The sequence below is a fragment of the Dryobates pubescens genome, chromosome 1 (genome assembly GCF_014839835.1).
Source record: "Dryobates pubescens isolate bDryPub1 chromosome 1, bDryPub1.pri, whole genome shotgun sequence".
NCBI classification, from domain to species: Eukaryota; Metazoa; Chordata; class Aves; order Piciformes; family Picidae; genus Dryobates; species Dryobates pubescens.
Window position 1 is genome coordinate 46,719,334 of NC_071612.1, and position 27,846 is coordinate 46,747,179.

General features: G+C 41.2%; 1 protein-coding gene across 1 annotated transcript in view; it reads right to left on the reverse strand.

Moving 5' to 3' along the window:
• The window catches only part of TNKS (tankyrase), a 123,439-nt gene that overhangs the window by 91,377 nt on the left and 4,216 nt on the right, over nt 1-27,846 (reverse strand). Inside the window, exons 2-3 of the mRNA XM_054165104.1 lie at nt 17,933-18,157; nt 2,619-2,714 (exon numbers count right to left, since the gene is read on the reverse strand). Of these exons, the coding sequence (XP_054021079.1) occupies nt 2,619-2,714; nt 17,933-18,157 (321 nt within the window). The remainder of the gene's footprint in view (nt 1-2,618; nt 2,715-17,932; nt 18,158-27,846) is intronic.

Consider the following 27,846-nt stretch of genomic DNA (forward strand, 5'->3'; position numbering starts at 1 on the left):
GTTTTTTTTCATTTAAAAAATAAGTCCCTTCCCATCAAAAGGTTAGTCCTTCAGCTGCATTATGCATCCTTTAAAACATAAGTTTTAAGAGAACATTGGAAGAAGATGGCTGGAAGTCATCCCAGAAACTACTGCCTTATATATCCCTTCTGTAATTCAGGAGCAAAAGACGCTATACATTATTCTACACTCTCAATACAGAAAAGAACAAATCATTGTGGATTCAGCATTTGCTGCCAGAACATCAGAAATGCTTTTTATACAGCAGGAATGTCCCTTAAAAAAACCAAAAGACACACAGAATTTGTTGTCAAACTGAAAGGATTTAACTAATTACCAGCAAGTTTTCTGTTGCTTAATTTGAGGTGAAATTAATACCGTAAGAACAACCTTAACATGCATGCCATTTAAAGATGCAAATATAGTAACAATTACAGGTTGTTCTTTCAGGATCACCCCACTTTTAAAACCTATAAATATGAGCATTTCTAAAATCCCACCATTGAACATTAAATACTGAAAATTAATACATCCTACGCATCCTTAATCCAGTAATACCTTTAAGTTCTGATGCACCTAATTGCAAAGCATTGCTGTAGCTAAAGATTATCCTGAGCCAGATAGATCCTAATAAATCCCTTAAATCCCCTTCTTCCAGAGGGATGAAGCAAGACCTGAAGGTAACAGCATATGGGAAAACACTTGAGAAAGTAGCACCCTAACAGAGATACTAGAAAGCAGGGCAGCATCCAGAAAAAAGTTCTTCATAGAAAGTTTCTATTTAAATGGCATCCAGCGTCAGCTTTTTCAGTTACTGTGCATCACACAGCAGCTGCAGCCTGATTCAAACCCTGTTTACACAGCCTGGAGCACAGCATAGAAAGAGCCCAGCGTAGCCAAGAGCCACCTTGAGGACAAAGCTGATAAAACCAAAAGCTGATTTTCTTGCTAGGAAGAATAAACATATACAAAAATTACACCTCTATGATCACTAAAACACCTAAACAGCAGCAGAAGTGGCTCTGTGTATGATGTTTATACACACAACCTGGTAGCATCCATTGGTTTCAGAAGCCTGGATGCTCATACATGAGGCATTAGAGGTGAGGCTAGGGACACAGGGCATCTCAGAGGGATGCTTCTGATCAGTCTCCACTGGTTTGCTATTACCCATTGCCCTCTCCATTGCTTAAAGAACAAGGTGGTGTTTCAGTGCCCACAGAACTCAGTGGGGCAGAAGTGAAGTCAGCATCACAGACCCTCCTAAATCTTCTATCCCCTGATTCTTTGAGCACAGCCTGAAGAGCAGCTCCAAGCCTGGAACCACTAAACTGTATGTATACCAAGTTCTCCACAATTAAATACTGAATGTCCATTAACACCTTTGAGGTACCTCGACTCTCCGGTACCCTTTCCATCCGTGGTGACTGTACAAACAGACCCATTAACAACAGAAACTTGCTTAGCACAAGTGACGTTAGTGTTAACACTGTAGGAACGTGTTCAAATGTGACACTGAGTAATTAAACTAAATCATATGTATTTAAAGTGCAATGTTCCAAAGGCACTCTCAGATCACTGCAGAGCTGTATATAATTATGTATAGCAGTCAGCAGACTGGAAAAAAGATGAGGAAATGTTCCTGACAAAAGCCAAGGGAGCTGGTGTGCTTTGAACATAATCTGAAGAAAGAATATGGGTGCTGCACAGTACATAACCTATAAATTACTCTGTCAATAAAATGAGAGAGAATAGGGGGGGAAACGAAAAGAAAAATAGCTATTTCTTCAAACGAAGCTCAGCTGCTCATTCCCTTTCCATAAATCTAATTGTATATATTTTTAAATGCAAGATGACTTTGCTCTAAACATTATTTCCTAGATGTCAAAAGCAGCAAAGAGGGTTATGTATTTCTTGACACAGATTTGACAGGCTACTATATTATACTTTTAATGATTATCAGTATGCTACAATAATTAGTTTATAGAAATGTAAAGTTTTATCTGTACAGTATTTTAATAAAATATATGATTTGACACTAATATCTCTCGGGGGGGGGGAATCAATTGGTGAGAAAGTTCTATCATAAATCGCTAATGAGGAAGAGGAAGGAAAGGGCAGCATGTGAATCTGCAGCAAAACATAACGTAACTACTCATCTCTGCAATCACGAGCAGATTGTCTTTCTGATCACAGGTACTTTTATAGTTATACAAATGCCCTTGCTTGCTGAACAGTGAAGGTCTTAAAACAACTGACCTGAATTTTTTTCCTCCACCCTTTTATTTTTTCTCTCCTTTATTTCAAGGGTTAAGGGCTTTTATTCAATCTGTATACTGAGTAGCAATTAAGAAAAACATAAAACAATACAGAAACACAGTGAATGATGGATGATGTTAAACCAGAAAATTACAGCATTAGCATACGTAGAATAAGCAAACCTACAGCAGTACAGAAGATTAACAGCAGTTGCATCAAATATGGGAAGTGGTAAAGGACAGTTTTAAAATGCTTTTACACAACAAAAACCCCCCAAAGGCAGAAGGCTCTCATGATGCTGAACTCACAATCAAAAAATGAACCACAAGGAACGCTGATGAGAGATGTATGCATCTTACCCGTGAGTACAGCTTTTGCTGAAGGGTCTGCTAGATCCAGCGCAGATTTCCCATCGGTGTTCCGAATGTTTGGATCAGCTCCGTGCTGCAGCAGCACTGTGCAGGGAAAGCAGAAACAGTATCTTACCTCAGGTATACACAGATCGTTTACTGTTAAGTGTCTCCTTGGCATGATGTAGGTATAAAAACACATTGCAAGATTTTCTTTATTTTTCCTTCTGGATTTTTTTCCCCCCTCTCTCTCTCTCTTTTTTATTTACCAACCCTCCCCTCCCCTTGTTTTTCCCCTCTCCCCTTTTCGGTTAAGCACTGCAGCAAAAGATCTTCTTCTGAGTAAGGCTAAGTTGGCAAGTTAAGATATAGTAAGATCACATGACTTTGCATGATAAACATGAACCCTGGATCTCTTGCACTACTCCGTTTTGGATCCTTCCTGATAGCTAGCTGGGAAGCTGTGCATTCACTGACTCATACTGGGAAATCTGCTGTGGAGCCTGCTCCTGCCTTTACTACCTCCACTGCCGCTTTGTTACCACTCCTGTTCCTTTTCCTGCTGAATATCTCAAGTCCCCCCACGTCTGGTAAATCAGTAGTATTCCATCCTTTTAGTGGCTTGTCACTTGTGCACAAAATCTTAACCACAGCATACCAGCTTACCTTCAAAAAGTGTAACAAATAGACTAAGATGTGTAACCTGGTACCCTGCTTTCTGGCATTCAGAGGCTATTACTTCAACTGCTATTTCTTTCCCCTCCTAAGCCTATTAACACATAAAAATTCAAAACCACAAAAATACTTAGAATGCAATATGCAACCATATGGCTAGGAAAACACTGATACAGTACATCACCTAGACCAGCTCACCAAAAAAAGGAAAACACATTTAATCAGAAACAACATAACAATGCAATTCAGACCACCCCCCTCTCAAGATCACAGCATTTTCGAAAGAATTGGAAAACAACGCACACAGCAACATTAGGTCTGACAAATAGGGCCCCAATTCTCCATGTCCCCCAAATGTTGTGCAAAATAAGCACAACACATTACAAATTCAGAGCAACGGTAATGCATGTACTTTGCACAAGTGGGAAGAGGACAGCGTACAGAGGACCAAAGATCCAATGTCAAGGAGACAAACCATAAAAACCAGGAGATGTTTATGGTTGCTCATGTAATTGTCTATTGAACTGAAGGAGTCAAGACAAAGAAATAACTGCAGTTATCATAATTAAAGGTGCAGAACCACTTCATAGCTGGATTCTCCAGGGGAAAAAAAAATCCAGACCAAAAGTAATTACTAATATTATATGACATATGTCACCTCAATCAGTTGAAGCCTTTTCATAAAATTTTAATTTAGAGAAAACCTGTTTAACTGGTGGTATTGTTTTTACTCAAATCTCTTTTCTTACACAATTCTGATTTTAAATGCTTTTAACATTGCCAAATTTCATGTATTTCAGCTCACAGAATGCTATGCTACATGCTTGCCCTAAGCTTAATTTTTGCATAAGTTTGGTGCTATAATGAAGCAAATAATTTCATCCTTTGCCAAGAAGGTACAATTGTCCCATGTTTTTGAAAGAAGAGTTTATTGAAAGCAGTTTGCTTGTTGCTGTTTTTTTGTTCAGTGATGGGTTGAGGTTTTCTCTTATATCAAGATGGAGTCACCAAAATAGTGGGGGGGGGGAAACAATAATTCAACTAGCACGTGCTCACAGACGCTTGTTAAGATCTGGCACCTATGTTTAGGAAGATGCCATCTGTGCCACACATGCTACCACCCCCTTAGAGATCTTACTCATGGACAGGTTTGACTCTGATCCAGCCTCACAAGCCAGCTAGGCACACTCCAGCAGGAAGTGGTGAACAGGACTCTTCACAGAATTTTTTTAAACACAGTGGGCAGTAGAGAAAGGATAAAGAGGCACACTCAGTATGCCCCGTCCCTATTCTTCTGGAGCGTGCTAGTGAATCAATATTCCAGAGGAGAGGGAAACCATTTGTCCCAAAAGGGATCAGGGTAAAAGTGGGAACCTAAAAGAGTAAGGGAAACCAAGCAGAGGCAGGCTAGGGTGCAAGAAAAGCAACTTTGCAAAATGAGAGATAACAGGTGCAGAGATGTCGAAAGGATCTACAGCTGCCTGAGCCCAATGTTAAGAGAAGCACAGATTTTCAAGTCTCTTAATTCTTCAGTCTTGTGCAACCCAACCAAGAGCTCTTCTTACCCTGGACATGTTCCTGTGTGATTTACTCTAGATGGTCCTGGTCTAGCAGAGGAGGCTGGACTAAATGATCCTGAGAGGTCCCTTCCAAGCCCTACCTGTCTGTCATTCCCTTCTACTTCTGCAAGATTATACAGAGTATCTAACCTATTCAGTCATGCTAACGAACCATGAAGGGTTTTGGCATGACTTACAACATACAAATTCTGTGTTAGGTTTGTCATTTAAAAACCTTAGCAAACACATTAAAAAAGAACTTACTAACACTGCTTAAGATGACTGCCTGCAAAAAAACTGTCTATGGAACATGAACTTCAAGTGGCCAAACTAAGTTCAGGGGGGGTGGGGGGGTGGGTGTGGAAAAGCCAACCTGTTGGAACTCAATTGCTGTAACCATGAATTTATCCTTTTGGTCTCTATAAGCACTAAACCATTTCATCATAAACCTTCCAGCCTCTCCAAAAGCAGAGAGTACAGTCCTGTAGGCAGCTCCCTTATTCAGTCCTAGAGACAGACCTACTCTGTGAAATCAATATAGATGCATCTTTGTAGAAGACAGCAATCATAAATAGACTGTATTAGAATGCAGATGAATAAAAGTAAACAAAATCAAGTCATAAAAGCAATCTTACTGTTACATTTCTTCTATTGACTATTTGGTTCTGTTCTCTCCACACATTTTTAGTGCAAAATCACATAAAAATATCCAGGCGAGCAATATTGTCATCAACATAAGTCAACAAAAGAAGTTCAACATTTGATGTTTAGCCTGTCAGTGTAACACAGCTGTACTTCTATACCCAGCAAACCACAGGTAGCTTCTAATTGAATGTTCTCCTGCTTGTTCAAACCATATAACACTTTAGCCCAACACAAATTCTCTTCTAACCACAGGATATTTGAGATCTAGACACAGTGTGTCTCTCCAAATTTCCTTTCCAATGCACCAGGGATGTGTGAAAACATCAAGGTAGATCTCCCATTTGAGAAAAGCATTCCCTTTATAATGAAATACAACAGAACAAGCCATTCTAGCCAACTGCACCTATTCTGGATTTCAAATACTGCACACCAGGTTTAGAGGATGATTTCTGAGTAGCCTGAAAAGGAAATGTGGCAACAGTTTTTGACAAGGGACTTCAGTTAGCAGTCAAGCATTAAGGATGGTGAGCACAAAAATTCACTCCTGAAACTTTGTTCATTAGCATACTTTGATATGCTGCCTTATTTCCTCTGGATAATGGGGACATTGGGGTGTACTATTTCTCTCTACTGCAGGCAGGACTCTTAATCTAGCAATATCACTATCTGACTTTTCTTGCCTTTGTTACAATCTATATTGTACAGTGTAAAGAAGATAATATTTTCATTGAATCTTTACATTGTATATGGACATCAAGTCCTGTAAATTTAACTATAGAACAAGCATGGATTGGTATGGACTTGCATTTTTAGCCTCACTGTAACTGCTAAGTTTTTGATCTTCACATACTACCTGAAATGCTTTAATTACAGTGCAACTATACCAGATCAGTACTAGGGAAAATAAAGGCCAAATTCTTCCCACCAAATAAAAAGTTACTGTAGTGCACAGAGCATGAACTACAACCACCAATAATTTCAGATTACTGCCAACTTGCTACAGGAGGATGAACCCTAAAATTAAACATTTGGCTTACAGCCTTCTGGCATAGGTACTTTGAACTGTGAAGCTAACCAACACTACCTCATTTGGCTGTCAAATTATAAACCCACCAAGAAGAAACATTTTTAATTTTGGCAGTTTCAGCCTTCACATATTCACCAACAAGGTATGGCAAACACTTTCCTGGCAGCTATACATCAAAAAGGGAGAACTAAGTTTTATTAGAAGGAAAAAAAATAAAGGGTGGGAGGAACTTATGTACACACAAGCCATCATATTTAGCCCTTCCTCCTCCATACTGGCACCATTAAAAATGCACCAGGGGAAAACATTTTTGTCCGAAAGACAGAAATACAATGGGAATAGAATGGCAATAAAAATCAACCTAGTTGTTCCAATATTAGGCATGGTCAAAGATCACAATATTTCTGTTACAGTTTATCTAGGCCAAACATCCACAAGCTTCAGAAATGCTGATGGAGAACTTCACACTTGGTTTCAAACTGGATACACAAATACAAAATACTAGCTTTACTTCGCCCTTTTAAACTTCATCTTCTGGAAGTGATCTCAAAGTCCTTTCCAAACTGTATTACTGCAGTTTTACCTACTTACTCCCAAACTATCAAGGTAGAGAAAATAGCCTAAGAAAAAGCCTTCCCTCTGACTCATAACATATGCACTACCTTCCATCTCTCTAAAGAACACCTTTAAAGCTAGTCAGTGTCTCATTAACCTTAAGTCCCAGGAACACACACACATCAGTACTGGTACCATTTCCAAGTTACACTTGACAAGAAGTAATGTGCTCACTTACCTCCATGATCTGAAAAGACAGGCAGGAGACAAACATGGCTAGCTAAGGGATTCCTGGTTAGAAATAAAGGGTAAGAAGGATATGCACAGGCAGTGTAATCAGAGACATATTATCTAAGGAATAGCATAGGGATGCTGTCCAGATGTATAGGGATGGGATCAAGAAAACTAAGGCACAGTTGGCACTGAATTTGGCACAAGATGCAAATAAGGCAGCATCCTTCTATAGGAAGGTTGACTAGAAAAAGAAAGATCAAAGAAAACAGTACCCCTGTGACAAATTACACCTTTCTATCGGTTATCGCTAGTTCTCAGAAGGATGAAGTAATCAATTTTTTGTCCTCATTTTCCAGTGGTAATCTCCCTTCCCACATCTTTCATGCCTCTGAACCTCAAGGCAGGGACTGCAGAAGAAAGTGCCTCTCATTGTAAGTGAAGATCAGATGCAGTACCACCTGAGGAACCTGAACATGCACAAATCCATGGGACTCAGTGAGATGTATTACAGGGTCCCAAAGGAATCAGATGATGTAGTTGCCAAGGCATTTTCAACCATACTTGGAAGACTCATGACAGTCAGGCAAATTTTCAGTGACTGGAAAAAGGAAAGGAAGACCCTGGGAACCACCACTCAGCCATCCTCACTTCAGTGCTCAGTAAGACCACAGAATAGATCTTCCTGGTAAGCACATCCAAACATGTAGAAGACTGGGAGTCAATCAGAACTGAAGGGCAAATCATGCCTGACTAAACTGGAGTTCTACAATGGAGTGATAGCAAAGAAAGGGCTAAATATGTCATCTACCTGAACTTCTGTAAAGCTGGAACAGGTTGCCCTAAGAAACTGTGGATGCCCCATGGTTGGCAGTGTTCAGGGTCAGGTTGTGCAGGGCCAAGTGATCTCATGAAAGCTATTCCTCCCTGTCCGTGGCAGGAGAGTTTGACTATATGACCTTTAGAAGTCCCTTCCAGCCAAACCATTCTATGATAGCAATCCTGCAGGCCAGTTCCTGGAGATACAGTTTTAAAATTTATACATACACATGGTCCTAAATGGTTGTTTCTTAAAAAAAAAAACAAAAAAACCAAAAAACCCTACCTCTAGTAAAGACATGTCACTTTCGGCAAATATGACAATCTCAATAAAATCACAGCACCTGCCTGAAAGTTTCTATTACCTTGCAATTAGATTAACAATAATAACAAGGCACTAATATATACTAATAGACTCCACATGCAGACAACTTAAAATATGGCTCCTAGCGGAGGGTTGTGTTGCTTTATGGGTAAAATGCCCATTTGGCCCATCACACACAGAGAACATCTCACCTTCAACATCAAGGCAGGTTCTTATGCACCCACATGCTGAAAACACTGTACCAATTCCTACAGTAACAGGATGCAACTACCAATTGAACTGAGGCCCAGTAAAACACAAAATGCTTAGACATCAGACTTGACTTCAGCTTAGGCGAACAATTCACAAAAACAGGCCTCAAAGCAGCAATAAGAGAACACCAAAGCAGCATCATACAAGGTCTCACAGAGAAGAAGGCAGCTCTAGACAAAAAGAATGTTACAAAGCATCACTCTAAAAGGACTTTATATTTTTTTCATGCAAGCCCTGATTTTTCAAAAAGACTCTTTTTTTTCTTAGCCTTTTCATTGTTTATCCCAGAAGAGTACTTTAGACTTTGGTCACTTAAGTTTCAACCTCTTAGCAAGACAGCCTAATGCCTGGCCCATACACAACCTCACTTCCTAACACACTGCAATGTATCCTACAAGCAAGTTTTCACTACATTTTCTGGAGATCAGATTTAGGTGATTGGGGGGGGTGATTAGGTAGGGGGAAAAGGATCTGAACCAGACAATCATTGCAACAAGCATCATTGCAACTGTCAGAGCTCTTCTGACAGGGCAAGAATATACCTTTTTAAAAGGCTCCCTCCTGCCTCAGTGACTGCTCACAACAGTTTCCCCACAAGTAGGTGTAGCTTAACTATGATTAGTTTTCTGTATGTAGGAAGCACTAAAAAATTGCTCCCTGGTATGCCAGCTCTGCTTACCAGTGATTAAATACACATAGGGAGAGAGAACAAGCAGAAAGTTCTGGAGGCTGTAGGCAGCACAGCACTGTGATAATATCCTACTGCCCTCAGAGAAAGAGCCAGAGTTGGAAAACTGCTCAGCCTACATGAGCATTAATTCAGAGCCTTGTTTTCGCCTGGACTTGAAATTCCTTTTCCCACTTCTGGACAGAATTTTCCATTTCAGGTAACAGAGAAAACAAAAGTATATACCAGTTATGCAGAATGCAGTCTACTAGATAGCAATCTCAAAACCTTAATGTCATTGTAGGGTTTTTTGGTTTGTTGGGAGGCTTTTGCATCATGCAAGAGATTGCTCTGTCATTCCACGACACACCCCCTAAGCACATAATCCACACCAAAAGCAGCAGTGTACAAGAAGATTTGGGGTTTCCACAATGAATCCACGAAAATGTAAGAACTCCAGAAGCTTTAGTCACACCACAAAAAACCAAGCAAAAAACCAACCAAAAAATTTATAATCTCTCTTTGAGCTAACAAGCAGTACAAGATAGCACACTACTTATTTAATCCTGTTTATTTGTAGCCATGCACATGCATTCCCTTTTCACTGAATCACAGAATGGTTGAGGTTGAAGGGACCTCTGTAAATCACCAGGAACAACTTCCCTGCTGAAGCTGGGCCGCCTATGGCCAGTTTCCCAGGACTGGTGGCTTTTCTACAACTCCAAGGAAGGCGACTTCACAACCTCTCTGAGCGTCCTGTGCTGGTAACTGATTGCCCTGACAGTAAAAAGTATTTCCAGATGTTCAGAAGGAACCTCCTAAGTTTGTGCCCATTTCACACAGAGGATAAAAATCAGTTCAAGTAGTCATCTGGAATATGTATGTTGTTAGTGTGTAAAGTTGCATGGAGGACTCTTTAAATCAAAAGCTTAAAAAAAATAATCAAACCTTCAGCTCATTTGTAGATGGTACACACTGAGGCCTTACACAACTAAATCATGCTCCTTTCCTTGCAGGCAACAATGTTCCAGCTACTTAGTTTCTAAGCACCTGGGTTTCTATACTATTTATTGAACAGCTCTGTGAAATTTTTGTTTTCCATCTACATCCCAAGTTGAAAGCTGCTTTAAGGACAAGTCTTCATTGCTTGGTCCCAATTTCACTTTTCTCTGAACAAATTCACCTTTTTCCTTCATTTTTTATTCAAATAAATGTCAGCTGTGATCCTGATATCCCACTTGACAGATTAAGAGCCCTGCTTTTAAGTGTCTTCAAAAAGCAAATGCAGCCACAGAAGCAAATCAGGTCAACAAGTAGTAACCTTAGAGGGAAAGGAATTGAAGAGAGTTAAGAGAAACCAAAGACCAGATTCAATCTTCTGCTTATGTTAGCTGCTTCTTCCAGGTGAAGACTCAGAAACAAAACCACAACCAGCTTGTGGAATTAAGACAACAGACTGCATGTAGAACTAGCTACATAGCTATCAGAATGCACTATTTGCCTGTACACTAAACTCTATCACTCAGGATGTAACATTAACTGAAAAGCCTCACAAGTTTCTTAGAATTTGCTCTGGATCTATCGTTTTCCTGGAACAGTAAAAGTTCACGTATAATTAAAACCAGTTTCTCTTCCTAGCACCAGGTAAAATGTGCACAGAAGTGCTTTAAACACTAGCAGAAGCTCTTAAACCAACACTCAGTGAGGTGAGCACCAGAAAAGAAAGCTAAAAAGAGAAAAATCAAACCAACAAACAAAACTGTCACAGTCCAAGAGCACAGGCTTGTGCAAAGGTAAACTTCAGTGTCTATGTGACTTGGGGATGCTGTATTAATCACACTGTAACATTTTGATGCAATTTAGATCTGAAGCTCTTATGATTAAAGAAGCCTCAGGATGCCAAATAACTTTTGCATATTTTGCATAAAATTTGGACCTCGTGCCAATTTTGTGAATTTAACATTAGTTCACAGCTAATATTAGTTACCAAGTGTTAAAAAAACCCCACAAGTAGAACAGGAAATCTTAGGAATACTAAGCTGATCAGTCCATGAAATTGTACAAAACCTACAGATTAATCAGAAGACATGGGTATTCTCAAAAACTGTCTTTCTGAAGTGTACATCTGAAAGGCCAGAATATATCGAGTTCAAGAAGATAAAACCCTACTAACAACTGACTTGGTAGCTGTACTACATGTATCAGCCTTGGAAAGTTTCCCCAGCCACTACCTCAGAGCAAGTCAAGTAGTCACATTACTTTCCTTTCATAGAGGACAGAGCTACATCCATTTGTTCTCCAGTCCCAGAACTGCTCACCATCATACCCTGGTGATACTGGTCCTTGACAATCACATATTCCACGCTGCAAAAATCTCACCATCTGTCAGGTAAGATATCATCACTACCTTGAGTCTCGTGCTAGAGAAGACTGCATATTAGATCAGTCTGAGTGGGTTCCTCTCCTGGGTCACATGTCCTGCACTATCCTTGCATTACCCCAATCACAAAAATAAAACCAAATTGAAGCCAGTTCCACTTGGCACCTTTGTGAAACATTCAGTATCCAACACCATATCCAGGTCAAGAGCATGACGCCTAACCAAGGAATTACTTGGGACTGCTTGCATGTACAAGACAGCAAAACATGGAAGACTACGCACAGCAATATAAGCAGCAGGATTCACTTCAGACACTTCAGCCTTTCCTGGAAAGGAATAGCTTTGCCCAAAAAGTGTGTTGCTTTTGTACAGAAAAACACAACACAACCAACCAAACCAAACCAAAACCAAACACCACAACACCCATCCACAAACCAAAAAAAACCACCCCAAACAACAATGAATTACTGGAATATGGGAGTCTATATTCACCATGAGTCTTAGCAGCATGAAAGACTAAAGTGAAGACCACACATGACAAGAGGCAAGCACTCAGCATTTTCAGGAGGCTTTAACCATCCATAGCTCATCTTGTACATTTGCTTTACATTGTGGAATAATCAATTCACTAAAAAGAGGTACCTTACATTGTTCACAGATCTTTAATTGCCTGCACATTTTTACAAGCAAGACCTTTATAACCTACAGAAATACTTTAATCAATGTCTTCCATTAGATTCAGAAAACATCCGGGCCCCACTCATTTATGCCTCAACAACTACACATAGCTAGAGATTGTTTACAAACCACATAGGAACAGCATTAAGGCCATATGGCTCCTCAGAGACGCTAAAAGTAGATATTGCCACAGTAATCAGAAGCATAGTCCCATAAGATTAAGTATTTCTGCATGATATTTAGAAAACCACTGTAAACAGGTATTGGACATCTGAATGCAGGTTCAGTGTCTGCAAGAGTAATATCTGTTCCATTACTCTGTTCCAGATAATGTATGACTTCCACTTCCCCTCTCAATTTGCTAGCAGTTAACAGCCGTACTTCTGAAGACCTTACTTCCCATAAATGCCCTACAGCAAGTTTTCCAGTAATGTTTTGCATATTGAGTTACCCTATAAAGTTACTACACTCAGTTTTGGTATCTGTATCTCCCATACCAACCTCTCACTCCTAAATAAATAAAAAAAGACCAGAATATTCCAACATGGTGGAAAATGCAAGCTTTTCATCTTGGAAAAGAGACATTTGATGCAAGAAAAGATAGGAGGTCTATAAAATGATGAAGGATATGCAGAGTGCAAATACAAATTACCATTCACTATTTTCTCTCTAAAGTCCTGAAAGGCTTCCAATAGAGGTCATCAAGAACAACATTTTAAAGAAAAAGAACTGTAATGGTTTAGTGTAAGAACTAAATTCCCTGCTCCCCCAACACAAAAGTGAAGGGGAAAAGTAACACACAAAACTTGGGGTTGAGATAAAGAGATAAGACATGAGATATCATAATCACAATGCATAATTACCTTAGCTAATAATCTAATTAATCTAACAATACAATGCATGATTACCTTAGCTTAGCCTATTTGCAAAAGAAGCAGAGTGAAATACGGGGTGGGGGGAAACCAAACTGCATAAAACAGAAAACCAAACCCAGAAACTACCTGACTCCCACGCATTCCACTGCCATGCCTGCAGGAAAGAGACAATACACAAGACCCTGGAACCCAGAAGCAGCAGCTGCAACAGGAAGCCTCTGATGTTGCAATCTAAACTTAAAGCCCCTTAATACTTCACTCCAGCTAGCACTTTCAATTTTGAAGCTGGCATGACTGCAGCATGGTACAAATAACAGCAGCAGGTTCAATTCAATCCATGACACTGCAAGATCATTAAATTGTAAAATTCTCTTGCCACCAAACAAAGCCAAAAGTACAGCAGCATTTACGAAGTGACCAGATCTCTCTTAAGAATTTTGTGTATCAATGGCTATGCAACACAGCCCAGATGCAGCCTCTACTTTATCAAGTTCCTAAATTGCTGATGGTCTTGTGAAAGGATACACTTAAGCTATTCATAGTCTCTGAACATTGCTACATGTCATTGTGGGAGCAAATTGAGCTACAAGAATGTTTGGTCTCATCCCAGTAAAGGCTTTCATATGAAGAAATAGATCCTTTCTCCCCAGCTCAACCTGCAGAACAGTCACTACCCTGATGTCACAGCATTCCTCCAAACACTTTGCTGAGTGCACTATTAACACTTAATTGTTTCTAGAAGCAATTCACAGACACTGAAAACGCATCTTCCTGACAGATAAGGCCATCCTAGAAGCCATAAATACTAAACAACACTAACAATTGGCTTCAATGTTTCAGTACATTTCAATACATACAAAAATTGATTATATATAGTCAACAATGCTTTCAAATGGATTCAATGACATAGTAACTAATGTATTTATTCACTGCAGATTTGTAAGAGATTGTCAGCAAACCAACTGAAGACTGCCCACCACCCCCCATGATCACCTTCACTTCTAGACTCAGAACACAACAAGCAACTACCACCTAAAAGAGCCAAAGTGTGTAGTCTTCCCAAACTCAACACACTTCCATTCTCTCCCTTTTAATTCCTGCACTGTCCTATGATTGCAACATGAAACCAGTAAAACAGAAGAACATGAAATTATGTCATTTGTTGTCTTACAGCTTGCTTTGTTTGTGCACAGACTGGAATTTCAGCAGTTCATGTACACTTATTTCCACATAAGCTTCCCAGTGGCAAAGTTTGCACCTGTTAGCTTAAACTCAGCTGTACAGCTGAGCACTCATAGTACTTTTAGCACAAACATGCACACTCTGGTCCAAGGCTCGAACGAGACACTAGAGAACTCTATTACTGTAGTGCAATCACTACCCAGTTTTTGCTGGTCTTCCCAATCTGCTTCTATGCTCTCAGAAATATCACTATTCCTGAGTGTGCTGCATCTCTGCAGTCTGTTCAGTTATCAATTTTTCTCTTTTTGACCTGTAAAGTGACCAAAGTAAGTGTTTTATGCTAGATATGATATAGAAAAGATGCAGACTGAGGTGGCACAGAAAAAGGGAAGGAGAGAAGATAGATTAGAAAATTCTCTCCCATTTCATCATTTGGAAGACGTCAAGAATAGGTAGCCAAAAGTGCAGCTACTCAGTCTATCACTTTTCAGACAGATAACTAAGTTCTGAAATAAACTCTAGGTTATGCCAGATTTCCAGAGAGTGCTCTTCAATTAATGCTTTTTTTAAAGCATGCCTTGCTTATTTAAAAAGGAACACTAAGAATGTAATTTTTTTTTGTGTCTATCACATCTGCTGTAGTAGTCTACACTTCAGGTGTAAATAGCAGTGCTGCACAATATATTCCACTGTTTAAGCTATTCAAGTATTCCTAGTCAGAATTCATGCCCTAAGCAATCACTGTTCCATTATCCCTATGCATAGCATCTTCCTTCAAAAGACTTGTTAAAATAAAATCTGGAGACCTTAATATAATGATTACAAATAAAAACCCTTGAAAAGAAACAGGGAACTTGCCAAAGACAGCAAAATATGCCTGCCCACGAGATATGAATTGCAAACTCACTCACTGCAAACCGTAAGGAACAGGCTTCTTTGACTATGCTCAATGGCCTAACAATTTTATAGACTCAACTACAAGAACCAAAGGAGTATTGTACTATGGTACATACTAAATTCAGTGATCCTGCATCCAGTAGAAACTATTGAGCTGACAGATCAAATATATGACTGAAGCACTGCTGGATATCCATAACTAAACTGAGCAAGCAGCATCATGCTCACTTGTTTAAAGTAAAACAAAATCTAAAAAAATAAAAGTCCCAGATTTTACAAAGCTACTTGCAGACAGAGAACTACATCTAGTCCTGCAGTCTTGCTCAGTGCCTCCAAACAACCCTAAAACTGCAGCAAATGGCAGAAGAGGTTTGGAATTTGATCAGTATCTCGTGCTGTATATTTTATATATAGATACCTAGATAAGGATCACCCCCTTAGCTAACACCTAACATTTGGATTCACAGATCAATCTGTGCATGGAACATATGAAAATTCTACGTAATACAAACCTTAAATTTGATTCTGTACTCCTGCTAACCAAGCCCAAAACTTCTTGCATCCTCTCCTGCTCTCAAAGAAATTTTTGGAAGACTAACAAAGGCAAATATTTTCTAAAGCAAACAAACTCAAATCCTCCTTCACAAGTCACTTTTCTTCCCAGCCTCTGACCAACCACCTTCTCCCATTTAATTTGTGCTTTCAGTCAGCAGTTCCCAAACCCAGATTACAGTAAGTAATCGCTTCCATTAAGTCACATGCAAAACTCTAGTTACTGACTGGAATCGGTACCTTTCCATTTGCCATTGCCAGAGCAGACTGTTATTCAGACCTACTTTATCCACAGCCTCTTCCTACAGCACCGCTACACAATTGAGTATGGTCAGTAACTTCTGTAGAATATTCTTCCTCACACACAGATGAAACAAAGTCCATCACATGCCTTGTAAAATGAAAAACTGAACTAAACAGGTGTATTTCATAATTTCCTCCAATTTTCTTTCCCTCCATTTTTGGTGATTTTAAGTAATGATATAAGCTAGTTGCAGATTTATCTGAAGGAATTTTCCTGCTAGGAAGCAGCTCCATGAAGAAAGACCTAATGGACAGCAATGTGCCCTTGTGGACAAGAGAGCAAATGGCATCCTGGGATGCACTAAGAAAAGCACATCCAGCATGTCTAGGGAGATTCTCCTCTCCCTGTATTATTCCCTCGTGAGACCACATCTGCAACACTGTGTCCAGTTTTGGGCTCCCCAGTTCAAGAGAGACAGGGATCTGCTGGAGAGAGTCCAACAGAGAGCTACAAGGACCACTGTGGGACTTGAACATCTCTCCTATGAAAAGGGACTGAGAGACCTGAGGCCGTTTAATCTTGAGAAGAGAAGGCTGAGAGGGAATCCTCATCTTTACCAACGTCTAGAAATATCTGAGGGGTGTGTGTCACGATAAAGGTGCCAGTCTCATTTCGGTGCTGCCCAGTGACAGGACAAGGAACAATGGGTACAAGCTAGAACACAGGAGATTCCACCTCAACACAAGGAGATGCTTCTTTACAGTGAGGGTGATGGGAGTGCTGGAACAGGATGCCCAGAGAGGTTGTGGAGTCTCCTCTGGAGACTTTCAAAACCCACCTGGATGCATTCCTATGCAGCCTGCCCTAGGTGATCCTGCTTTGAGAGGGAGTTGGATTTGATGATCTCTATAGGAACCTTCCAAACCCCTACCATTCTGTGATTCTGTAAATATCTGTTATCTGGATGACATATAGAATAAATCTTACAGTTATGATCTAAACTGGGGTTCCTAAAAGATTTATTTTTCATGTTTGATAAAAACCTCAATGTTGAGAGGACCATTTTATCCAAGTTCAACGTGGGAAGAACCGGAACTGATAGAAGTTCAAGGAACTGATTCACGTGTGAAAAATAAAAACAGAAGTTCCCATTTAGAAAAAAAATGTAATACTAAATGCACTGAGAAAATCCATAAAAGTTAAAGACATCCTAACTGAAAACCTCTTTATATGTTCTAGACACATTTAAAATGATTGAAGTGTTCAATTTTATTTGAAATTGCTTTGGCTCTAGGCTACAGCACAGGCACTGAAGATATATAACCACTGTAAACGATGCTGTCCTGTAACTACTATTGGAAAGCTTCAAAAGGACTAATGAGATATTTCCCCATACGACATAGAAAGGTTAACCATCCTCCTAACTAAAATGACACATAGAGCAGCCTCAGAGACAAAGACTTTATCTACTAAAGCTAATTCTCTTGAAAGCAGCCAAAACTCAGCGTCCATATTCAGATTTTAAATACTGTAAGTTAATAAATAAGGAGACTTTACCCCAGCCTCTCCAAGTTAGTTTCTCAGATGCAAATTCAGCAAAGCTCATATTATACACCATGAAAAAGTTAGTCTTATTAATTATCATTAAACCTACCTGCTAGTTTAAAAGAAGTTAGCTTGTAAGAGCAAACATTAACAATTACACAATTGCACAAAACATATCTGGTAAAGTCTCAATAAAAGAGGTGATGGACACTTACCAATACACACATCTATCTTCCCCTTAATAGCTGCTTCATGCAAAGGAGTGTAGTTCCAATTGTCTCGTGCATTTGGGTCTGCTCCTTGACACAGTAACAGACTAACCACTTCTGCATGACCAAAAGAGCAGGCGTTGTGAAGGGGTATCAGCCCCCCATCGTCACGAGCATGAACGTTAGCTCCTGTCTGTAGCAAGTGCTCTACAACATCCTTCCTTCCAAAACCTGGAAGAGAACATATTTCAGTTCATTTGTTTGGTAAAACAGCACAATTTTATGTTTCAAATGCTTCACTATTAGTCCAGTGTATCAAATTATATTACTTGTGTCTCTCTCCTATTTCTTCGTTCACTTCACCATAAAGTGACCAAAATAAGTGTTCTACGCTAGATACGATAAACACTGATGAAAGAGGAGAGCAGTGCTGTATTACCATTAGTCTGACCTGCTGATACTCCATCACATAAAGAAGTTGTACAATAGCCTTGCCAATGTTTTTAGGAAAAAAAAAAGCTTATTGTGTTTTTTAAACTTTAGTATAATCTGTATATATCTAAAGCAAGCACCTTACATATTGTCTCCTGATAAAGGTCTTCATCATGGAGAGGATTCTCATTTTAACAAACACTGAAGGACACCGTCAGTGCTCAAGCAGAACCGCCCTTCCTCAACCCAAACGACATTCTTGCTCTTTTAGATAGAGTCCCACTGCCTTCAACTGACAAACTGACAGACTAAGAATTTACACGTAGGGAGAACCGAGACCTCAGGAAGGTCTCAGCCTAGGAATGCAGATGCTGTTATGGTCAGAGATAGTATCACCATAAAGCCAGCATCATTAATACGCTTCAAAATCCTGTATCAACATGCCAGGCCTTGACACCTTTAGTTTGCTGTTCACAATGAACCTGAAAAGCCCAAACATGCTTCTCATTGCCCCAAATGCCTCAGAGCAGCAGTCACCACACTTTTTTGATTGCACAACCCCAAGAGTAAAAATTGAGCATGCACCCCCAATATATGTATACTTATAAATCATACACACATGCACCACTACACTTAAACATACACAGAACTAGAAAATTTAAAAGGCTAAGATAAAGATGAAATAGAAACTCCTTTAAAATTTTTATTTATTAATGGTACACACTATATTTTCTTCCTGAATGCCAACTGTATGCTCTACTTTGGAGACCAAAGTTCAGGATCGGAAGGGACAGTTTGAACAAGGTTCATTTTCATACTAGGCTGCATCTCAAAGACTGGATTGCATTTCTTCTAAATCTCAGGGCTAAAAGCAGCATCACTGGAGATTTTAAAGGACTGTCACATTAAGAGTTATTGTGTCTTCTGGTAATCATGGATACCAGTCAGATTAAGTAAGAAGAATCCCACCTATATGAACTATGTTTATGAAACATGTTTATGAGCTAAATGCTGCAGTAAGTGAAATTCCATCACGGAGACGCTGACTGGCAGCTTATATATTGTATTGAGTCACAGATTACAGATCAAAACCATAATTAAAGACATTATTTCCCTTCTAGAAGGCAAATACAAAGCTCAAGCGCAGCAACAAAGGAGCTGTCAGTTCTTCCTCAGGTAACCATGTAACTCTGTCGCAGGAAAACACTGCTGAAACAGTGAAAGAAATTGTTCTCTGAAGTCAGCACCCTCTGTGACACACAACTACTCATGCATGAAGCCTTCTTAAACTGGCACCATTTACCTTCAAGTTTCAGTCCCTGGATAGGACCTTCATTTCAAGGAACTAAGCCTTCTTTTTGCCAGAGAAGTGAACTAGTTACAGCCATGCAGACTTGGAGCACAGATTTAACCTTTTCCCCTCACAGTCCATAAGGTGAGATCTCTAAGCCACATCTAGCATCCACACCAGCTTATCCAGTTAAGGCTAATGCTGTAACTCAACAGCCAAGCTACAGACTACCATTGTGCAGGAACTTACTCAGTGAAGCACGGAGTCCTTCAACACTCTCATGAAGGACAAGAGCTGTAGAAGCTGACTAATGCTACAGAGTTAAGCAGACAAGGCCAAAACAAACAGCCCCTTTACAGAGGCTTACTGTGGTTTGAGAGTTTCTATGACAGCTTAACAATATCTTTGCTTCTGCCTAGGGATGCATTCTTCCCTGAAATACAAGTAATAGGGTGGAAGAACAGTCTGTGGAAGACATCACAGATACATACACAGAGGCTCACATCCAGTAGAGACTGTAGCAGTTCACATCTCAGTCTTGTATGGCCACATGGCTCAAGGGCTCCAGCTGACAAGTACAGTCTGGTTGTTTTTGGATAGCTGTATGGATTCCCCTATCCCCAATCTACAGAGCCCTCAGCTGCTTGCAGCACAGATGCTGGACCACTACAAATCACAAGTTAGCACCCTGAGCAGATACCAAAGTGGGTTTTCTCTGATACACAGGGCTAAACAGCAGTTGAGCAGCTGCTTCACGAGCTGCTGAGCCACACCAGCTGCAGGGAACAGCCTGCAACCAACTCAGCAATCCAATTTTAGTCCACCACTGCAGATGAGTCAAAGCTTTCTGGTACATTATATACTGATCACTTCAGGTTAGAAATAACACTACAGAAATGGAAGCCTGCAAATCAAAATTGGTATTATTAAAAGTGATACTTATTTATCAAGACAAAACTGCTACCAGAAGACACAATTCTCTTAACTGAACTGTCAGCAAGGCCACTGGTACTGTAAATCACTGCAACTTCTAGCATGAAAACTGATTTGTTTGTTTGCTACTGTTATAAAACAGTCAAGGAACATCACCTGTAAGTTTTCAAATAGAAAATGACAGCTTAAGTGGGTACAACAGCAAACAAGGGTGCAACAGCAAAGCTATGGGGCCTGGGACATAAACAGCAAGAAAGCCCTCAAATTCCCACATTTATATTGTTCATTTGATTGGCAAAAGAACATAAGACAAGAGTCATAAAAGGATACGTTCAACTAAACAGTAAATCAATGGATTTTATTAGTCTTTAGTTTTAATAGACTGAACTACTAAAACTAGTGCTGAAACAGCAAGAGAGTTTGCTTTGCATGTATTTTTTGGTCCCTCAAGGAAAAAGAACTTGGCAGTGCCTGAAAAACTCAGATTCCCTTCAGAACTACATACATACTTCCTCAAGCTACTGCTGAACATGGAGCTATTGACAAAGGTATTTTTGGAAATGTCAGCAATAACCACTTCCCCAGTTTTTGGTGAATTAGCTCTTCTGTTCAGTCCTCAAAAGGCACAGTAGAGGTTACTGTAATTTTACCCCATCACTCCAGAGGAAAACTAAACAGTTATGGGAATGGCTTCCACCACCACCGGCATATCCGTAAAAAGATGAATCAACAAAGTGGCAGAAAGTCTGTAAAACAATCACATGACCCAATCTGACAAAGCAGTTATAATTACTGAAACTCCTGTAGTGTCAGGGTGACCTCTTGAGAAAAACAAGACACATGCCAAGCCATTTGTGACAGATGAAGCATGTATAATTTGGTTTAAACTGAAGAAACTGATGTGATGTCATTTAAGACGGCAAGAGAACTGCCCAGGAACAGCACCGGGAGCGGCGTGCTCGAGCTGAGAGGTGCTCTATTTTGGTTTCTTTTGGGGGCTTTTCGGGGTGGGAGGACCTCAGCAGATGACAAGGACCAGCAGGGTCGTCTTCTTGCATGCCTGCTTGAGAGAATGAGGTCAGCCAGAGGGGAAATTTAAACAAGGCAGAGCAAAGCCACGTGACTACCATTTGGCCAGAGAGCCTTCTGGCTGGATTGCAGCAAGCAGCGTGTGCAGGGTCAGCCAACAGAGTGCAGAAGCCTCTGTGGTAGCTTGGACAAAATATAGTAGTAAGGTGGAATACATATCTTTAATATCAAACATTAAAGCCCCATAACTTAATTTCACCTACCTGAAGAGATACCAGCCATGGTAACAACTCAGCCAAAGGCTACTAGAAAAACAGTAGGTACCCAGACAGAGCCGGTGCACAAGCACACAGGTGTCCAGGCTGCTAGCTGCAGAGAGTGCTGGAGCCTAGCACTTAGCATGGAGGGTGAAGAAGACAACACCTGTGTGAGGTGTGACCAAGTGAATTATCTTCTCAATCTGATGTCTGAGCTAAAGGATGAATTATCAAGACTCAGGACTATAAGGGAATGCAAAAGGGAGTTAGATATGTGGGAGCAGGCCTTACAGACTCCCCCAGTTGAGGGAGGCAAGGTGATCCCAGAAAGGGGTGGGGGGATGGGTACAGGTCTCTGTTAGAAGTATGGGGAATCCATCCTGGCCCTCTTCACCTCCCTTGTTGCTCTTGCATAATAAGTATGAGGCCCTGCAGGTTGAGGGCAATGTGGATGAGAAGACAGAAGAGGAACCTTCTAAGGGGATGCCTAAAGTAAACCAGTCCCCACTAACCATCAGGACTAGTACCATAAAGAAAAAGAGGAGGGGAATTGTTGTTGGTGACTCCTGAGGGAGTCCTATATGTCATCCTGACCCATCTCACAGGGAAGTCTGCTGCCTACCTGTGGCCCAGGTAAAGGACACCACCAGGAGCCTACCAAAGCTAACCCAGCCCTCTATTACCCATTGCTGGTAATCCAAGCTGGAAGCGAGGAGATCAATAAGAAGGGCACCAGGACAATCAAAAAGGAATTCAAGACCCTCAGACAACTGATTGATGGGACAGGAGCTCAAGTGGTGTTCTGCTCAGTTCCCTCAGTGCCAGGGGTGTACACTGAAACGAACAGGAGAACCCATGCCACCAATAAATGGCTCAAGGGATGGTTCCAGCAGCAGAATTTTGGTTTCTTTAATCAAGGGGCAACTTTTACCACACCTGACCTGCTGGACCTTGATGAGGTGAATCTATCTAGAAAGGGCAAGAGGGCTCTAGCACTAGAGTTGGTAGGGCTCATTGGGAGGGCTTTAAACTAGGTTTGCAGGGAGTGGGTGATGAAACCAGTCTCTCTGGAGAAGAGAGAGAGAGGGACATAAACTAGAGTTAGAAGAGAAATCAGCAGCCCAGCCAAAGTGCATACACACCAATGCACGCAGTATGGGTAACAGACAAGAGGAACTGGAAGTCTTGGTTCACCAGGAAAACGATGATGTAGTTGCCATTACAGAAACAGACAATTCACACGATTGGAGTACTGCACTGGGTGTTTACAGGCCCTTTAGGAGAGACAGGTGAGGGAGAAGAGGAGGAGGGGTGGCCCTGTATATTAGGGAATCTCTTGATGCCACAGAACTTGAGGTAGAGGATGAAAGGATTGAGTGCCTGTGGGTTGAAATCAGAGGGAAGGCTAACAAAACTGACATCCTTGTTGGAGTCTGTTATAGACCACCCAACCAGGATAAGGAGGCAGATGAAATATTCTATAAGCAACTGGAGGCTGTCTCAAGATCATCAGATCTTGTCCTTGTGGGCGACTTTAACCTGCCAGACATCTGCTGGGAACTTAACTCAGCAGAGAGGAAGCAGTCCAGAACATTCTTAGAGTGTAAGGAGGACAGCTTCTTGATGCAGCTATTAAGTGAGCCTACCAGGGGTCAGGCCCTGCTTGACCTGCTGTTCTCAAATAGAGAAGGGCTGGTGGGAGATGTGATGGTAGGAGGCTGTCTAGGGTGCAGCAATCATGAGACAGTGGAGTTTTCAATATGCACGGAAATAAGGAGGAGCAGTAACAGAACCCTTACTTTGGACTCTGGAGGGCAGACTTCAGCTCATTTAAGCAACTAATTTGGAGAGTACCCTGGGTAGCAGCCCTTAAGAACAAAGGGGTCCAGGACAGTTGGACTTACTTCAAGCAGGAACTCTTGAAGGCACAGGAACTCTTGCCTACGTGCTGAAAGATGAGCCGCCGGGGGAGGCGACCAGCCTGGATGGGCAAGCAGCTCTTGAAGGAATTAAGGGAACAAAAAGAGGGTGTATTGCCTTTGGAAAGGGGGGGGAGGAAACTCATGATATGTTTAAGGATGCTGTTAGATCATGTAGGAGAAAAATTAGAGAGGCAAAAGCACAGTTAGACCTTAAGATGGCCACTTCTGTGAAAGACAATAAAAAGCATTTTTATAGATATATTAATGCTAAAAAGAGTGGCAAGAAGAACCTCCACTCTTTACTGGATCTGGAGGGGAACATTGTAACTAAGGATGAGGAAAAGGCTGAGGTACTAAATACCTTATTTGCCTCCATTTTCAACAGTAAGGCAGGAGGACTTCAGGATAACTGGCCTCCTGAACTGGTAGATGGGGTCAGGGAGCAGTAAAATCCCCCTGAAAACCATGAGGAAGTAGTTAGAGACTTGGCTGAGCCACTTGGACACTCACAAGTCCATGGGACTAGAGGGGATGCATCCTAGGGTACTGAGAGAGCTGGGAGATAGAATAGAATAAACCAGGCTGGAAGAGACCTTCGAGATCATTGTGTCCAACCCCCACTCTCCATCATTTACTACCAGTCTTGGCTCACCGGAGAGGTCCCAGATGACTGGAAACTGGCCAATGTGATGTCCATCCACAAGAAGGGATGGATGGAGGAACCTGGAAACTACAGGCCTGTCAGCCCAACCTCAGTGCCAGGGAAGATTATGGAGCAGATCATCTTGTGGGCAATCACTGCGCACCTGCAGGACAGCCAAGGGATCAGGCCCAGCAAGCATGGATTTAGGAAGGGCAGGTCCTGCCTGACCAACCTGATCTCCTTCTATGATCAGGTAATCCACCTGGTGGATGTGAGGCAGGCTGTGGATATAGTCTACCTGGACTTCAGCAAGGCCTTTGACACTGTCCCCCACAGCAAACTCCTGGCTAAGCTGTCAGCTCGTGGCTTGGACAGCAGCACTCTGTGCTGGGTTAGGAACTGGCTGGAAGGCCGAGCCCAGAGAGTGGTGTGGTGAATGGTGCCACATCCAGCTGGCAACCAGTCACTAGTGGTGTGCCCCAGGGATCAGTGCTGGGCCCCATCCTGTTCAATATCTTTACTGATGATCTAGATGAGGGCATTGAATCCATCATCAGTAAATTTGCAGATGACACCAAGCTGGGAGCAGGTGTTGATCAGTTCGAGGGTAGAAGGGCTCTCCAGAGGGACCTTGACAGGCTGGACAGATGGGCAGAGTCCAACATGATGGCATTCAACAAGTCCAAGTGCCAGGTGCTGCACTTTGGTCACAACAACCCCATGCAGTGGTACAGGCTGGGGTCAGAGTGGCTGAAGAGCAGCCAAACAGAAAGGGACTTGGGGGTGCTGATGGACAGCTGGCTGAACATGAGCCAGCAGTGTGCCCAGGTGGCCAAGAAGGCCAATGGCATCCTGGCCTGCATCAAGAATGGTGTGGCCAGCAGGAGCAGGGAGGTCATTGTACCCAGTACTCAGCACTGGTTAGGCCACACCTTGAGTACTGTGTCCAGTTCTGGGCCCCTCAATTTAAGGACACTGAGACATTTGAACATGTCCAGAGAAGGGCAACAAGGCTGGTGAGAGGCCTTGAGCACAAGCCTTATGAGGAGAGGCTGGGGGAGCTGGGATAGTTTAGCCTGGAGAAGAGAAGGCTCAGGGGAGACCTTATTGCTCTCTACAACTACCTGAAAGGAGGTTGCAGACAGGTGGGGGTTTGTCTCTTCTCCTAGGCAACCAGCATCAGAACAAGAGGACACAGTCTCAAGCTGCACCAGGGGAAGTTTAGGCTGGAGGTGAGGAGAAAGTTCTTCACTGAGCGAGTTGTTGGCCATTGGAATGTGCTGCCCAGGGAGGTGGTGGAGTCACCATCCCTGGAGCTATTCAAAAAGGGATTGGATGTGGCACTTGAAGCCATGGTTTAGTTAGTCATGAGGTGTTGGGTGATAGGTTGGACTTGATGATCTGAGGTCTTTTCCAACCTTATTGAGTCTATGATTATTTTAAAAATTCAAGTCTTGTATATTTCCAGTGCAACTTCAACTCACAAAGTCTAAATAAAGGAAGAGTTCCCCTGAAAAAGCCTGTAATAGAAGATCCCAAAAGACAATCAAATAGAATGTTCCTATGGAAAACATCCAAGCCCAGGGTAACTATGGAGAAGAGATGTATTTAAAAGCCCAGCATACAAGCTTGTTTTCATATGATTCACCTGAGAGCTTTCAAAGCACACTCATGGGCAGGGTCCCTTATTAACTCATGCTATTTCACACATGTCAAATGCACAAGCTTTGGCCTCATTTGAGCTTCTTTAAACTTAGAAGTTTCAGGGAAGACGCAGTACCTCAGAAACCATTGTCCAAGAAACAAAGGAAGAAGTACTCCCATTATAAAAAGGTATTAACAAGAGAACACCTGAAATTAAAGGGTGAAACACTTGTCAGTCAAACCAAAGAAAATGCAGCCATTCAGAGTGAGTGACAGGCTCTTCATTTCTCCAGTCATCTCAGAAAAAGTCAAAGACAAAAGCTTGGCAAAAACCAGGAGATGGATGTAGCTATGATAGCCTTACATAAATCAAGAGACAAGCAGACAATTTAGAAAACCACCACTTAGCTAGTTCTATTCTTGCCTTTTTCCAAATTACACCTGCCACTTTAGAGTGAAAATGAGGGGGAAATGCTTTAGGTGGCTGGAAAATTAAGCTTTCAAATGCCATCAGACATGACAACACACAGAGACATCACCAAATGCTTACTAATACTGCCAAGAAGACCAGTCCTAGACCCCCTACACATGGTGCTCTGAACCCACAGGCTCATCCTGTTCCATCTCTTTTAGTGACATTGAACCTAAGGAACAAAAGTCAACAGGGTGAGAAGGCTGAATGACTAATGAGAGAAGTGATGCAAGGAAAGCAATAATATTGTCAGCTGATACTCTCTTACATGCTCTGGTCAGGACTTCATTGTTAAACCTGTGCTCAGTTTGTCAAAAGCTTTCACATGGTAACAGTTTATACACGCTTAATTACTTAAAACTCCCAAAAGCCACAAGTGTCATTGCACAATTTCATGATTCATTTTCGAAAGTTTGGCAAAAAAAATAACCAAACACCACCAAATAAATATACAGACTTCCCACTCAAATTGGAAGAATGCTTTCCCCAGTGAATAGAATACAGGAAGTAGTCAGTTTAAGTGCAGCAGTACTGTTTCACCCACTGTCCAACAAATGTAATTTGATCACAACACAGCATGAACTCTTCCAAATGCCAATTCCAACCTTTTGTAAAGCTCCTGTTACATGCAGAATTCATCACATGGAAGACTTCCAATTCTCAAAAGGTGTTTTTCCTCCTTCTTTCCCCTGCTTGCTCTTAAGAACACTTTTACTCCAAAAGAAATTAAATTTTACAGCAGTGTATAATATAGGTTAAGCAGAGGGTATTACTGAAGGAGTTGCTGTGATCTTAGGCAAAGCAGGAAAGATGCTCTTATTAAAGATAATCCCACTTGCTAGAGGATTAAACAGCTCATATGAGAATACAAGCCCTTGAAGTGGAGAAGCATACATCTTACAGACAAAACCTCTTAAGAATGGTTTTAAACTGCAAGAAAAATGTGGAAGACATTCAAGCTAAGTTGTTGTACATCTCTTTGATTTGGTGCTGCAGATTCTGAGACAAGGTTTTTCTCCAAGAGAGATCTTTCAGAAGTCCTTCTCCCACTTCACTAGGCAGAACACAACTAAACTGAGTGATTTAACTATGTAAACTGAAGAGCCTTCAAGCTGGGAAAAAGGCACCTAATTCACTATTACTGAAGCTTTCCATTTACATCCTCTTGTAAATTCTTTCAAAGGATTTTAAATGGGAAGGAGATACAATACACTGCACAAAGTATTGCAAGACCATTCAAAAGAACAATTTACCAGTCACAAAGAAAACAAGCTGGAACTTCCTAGGAAGCAATACA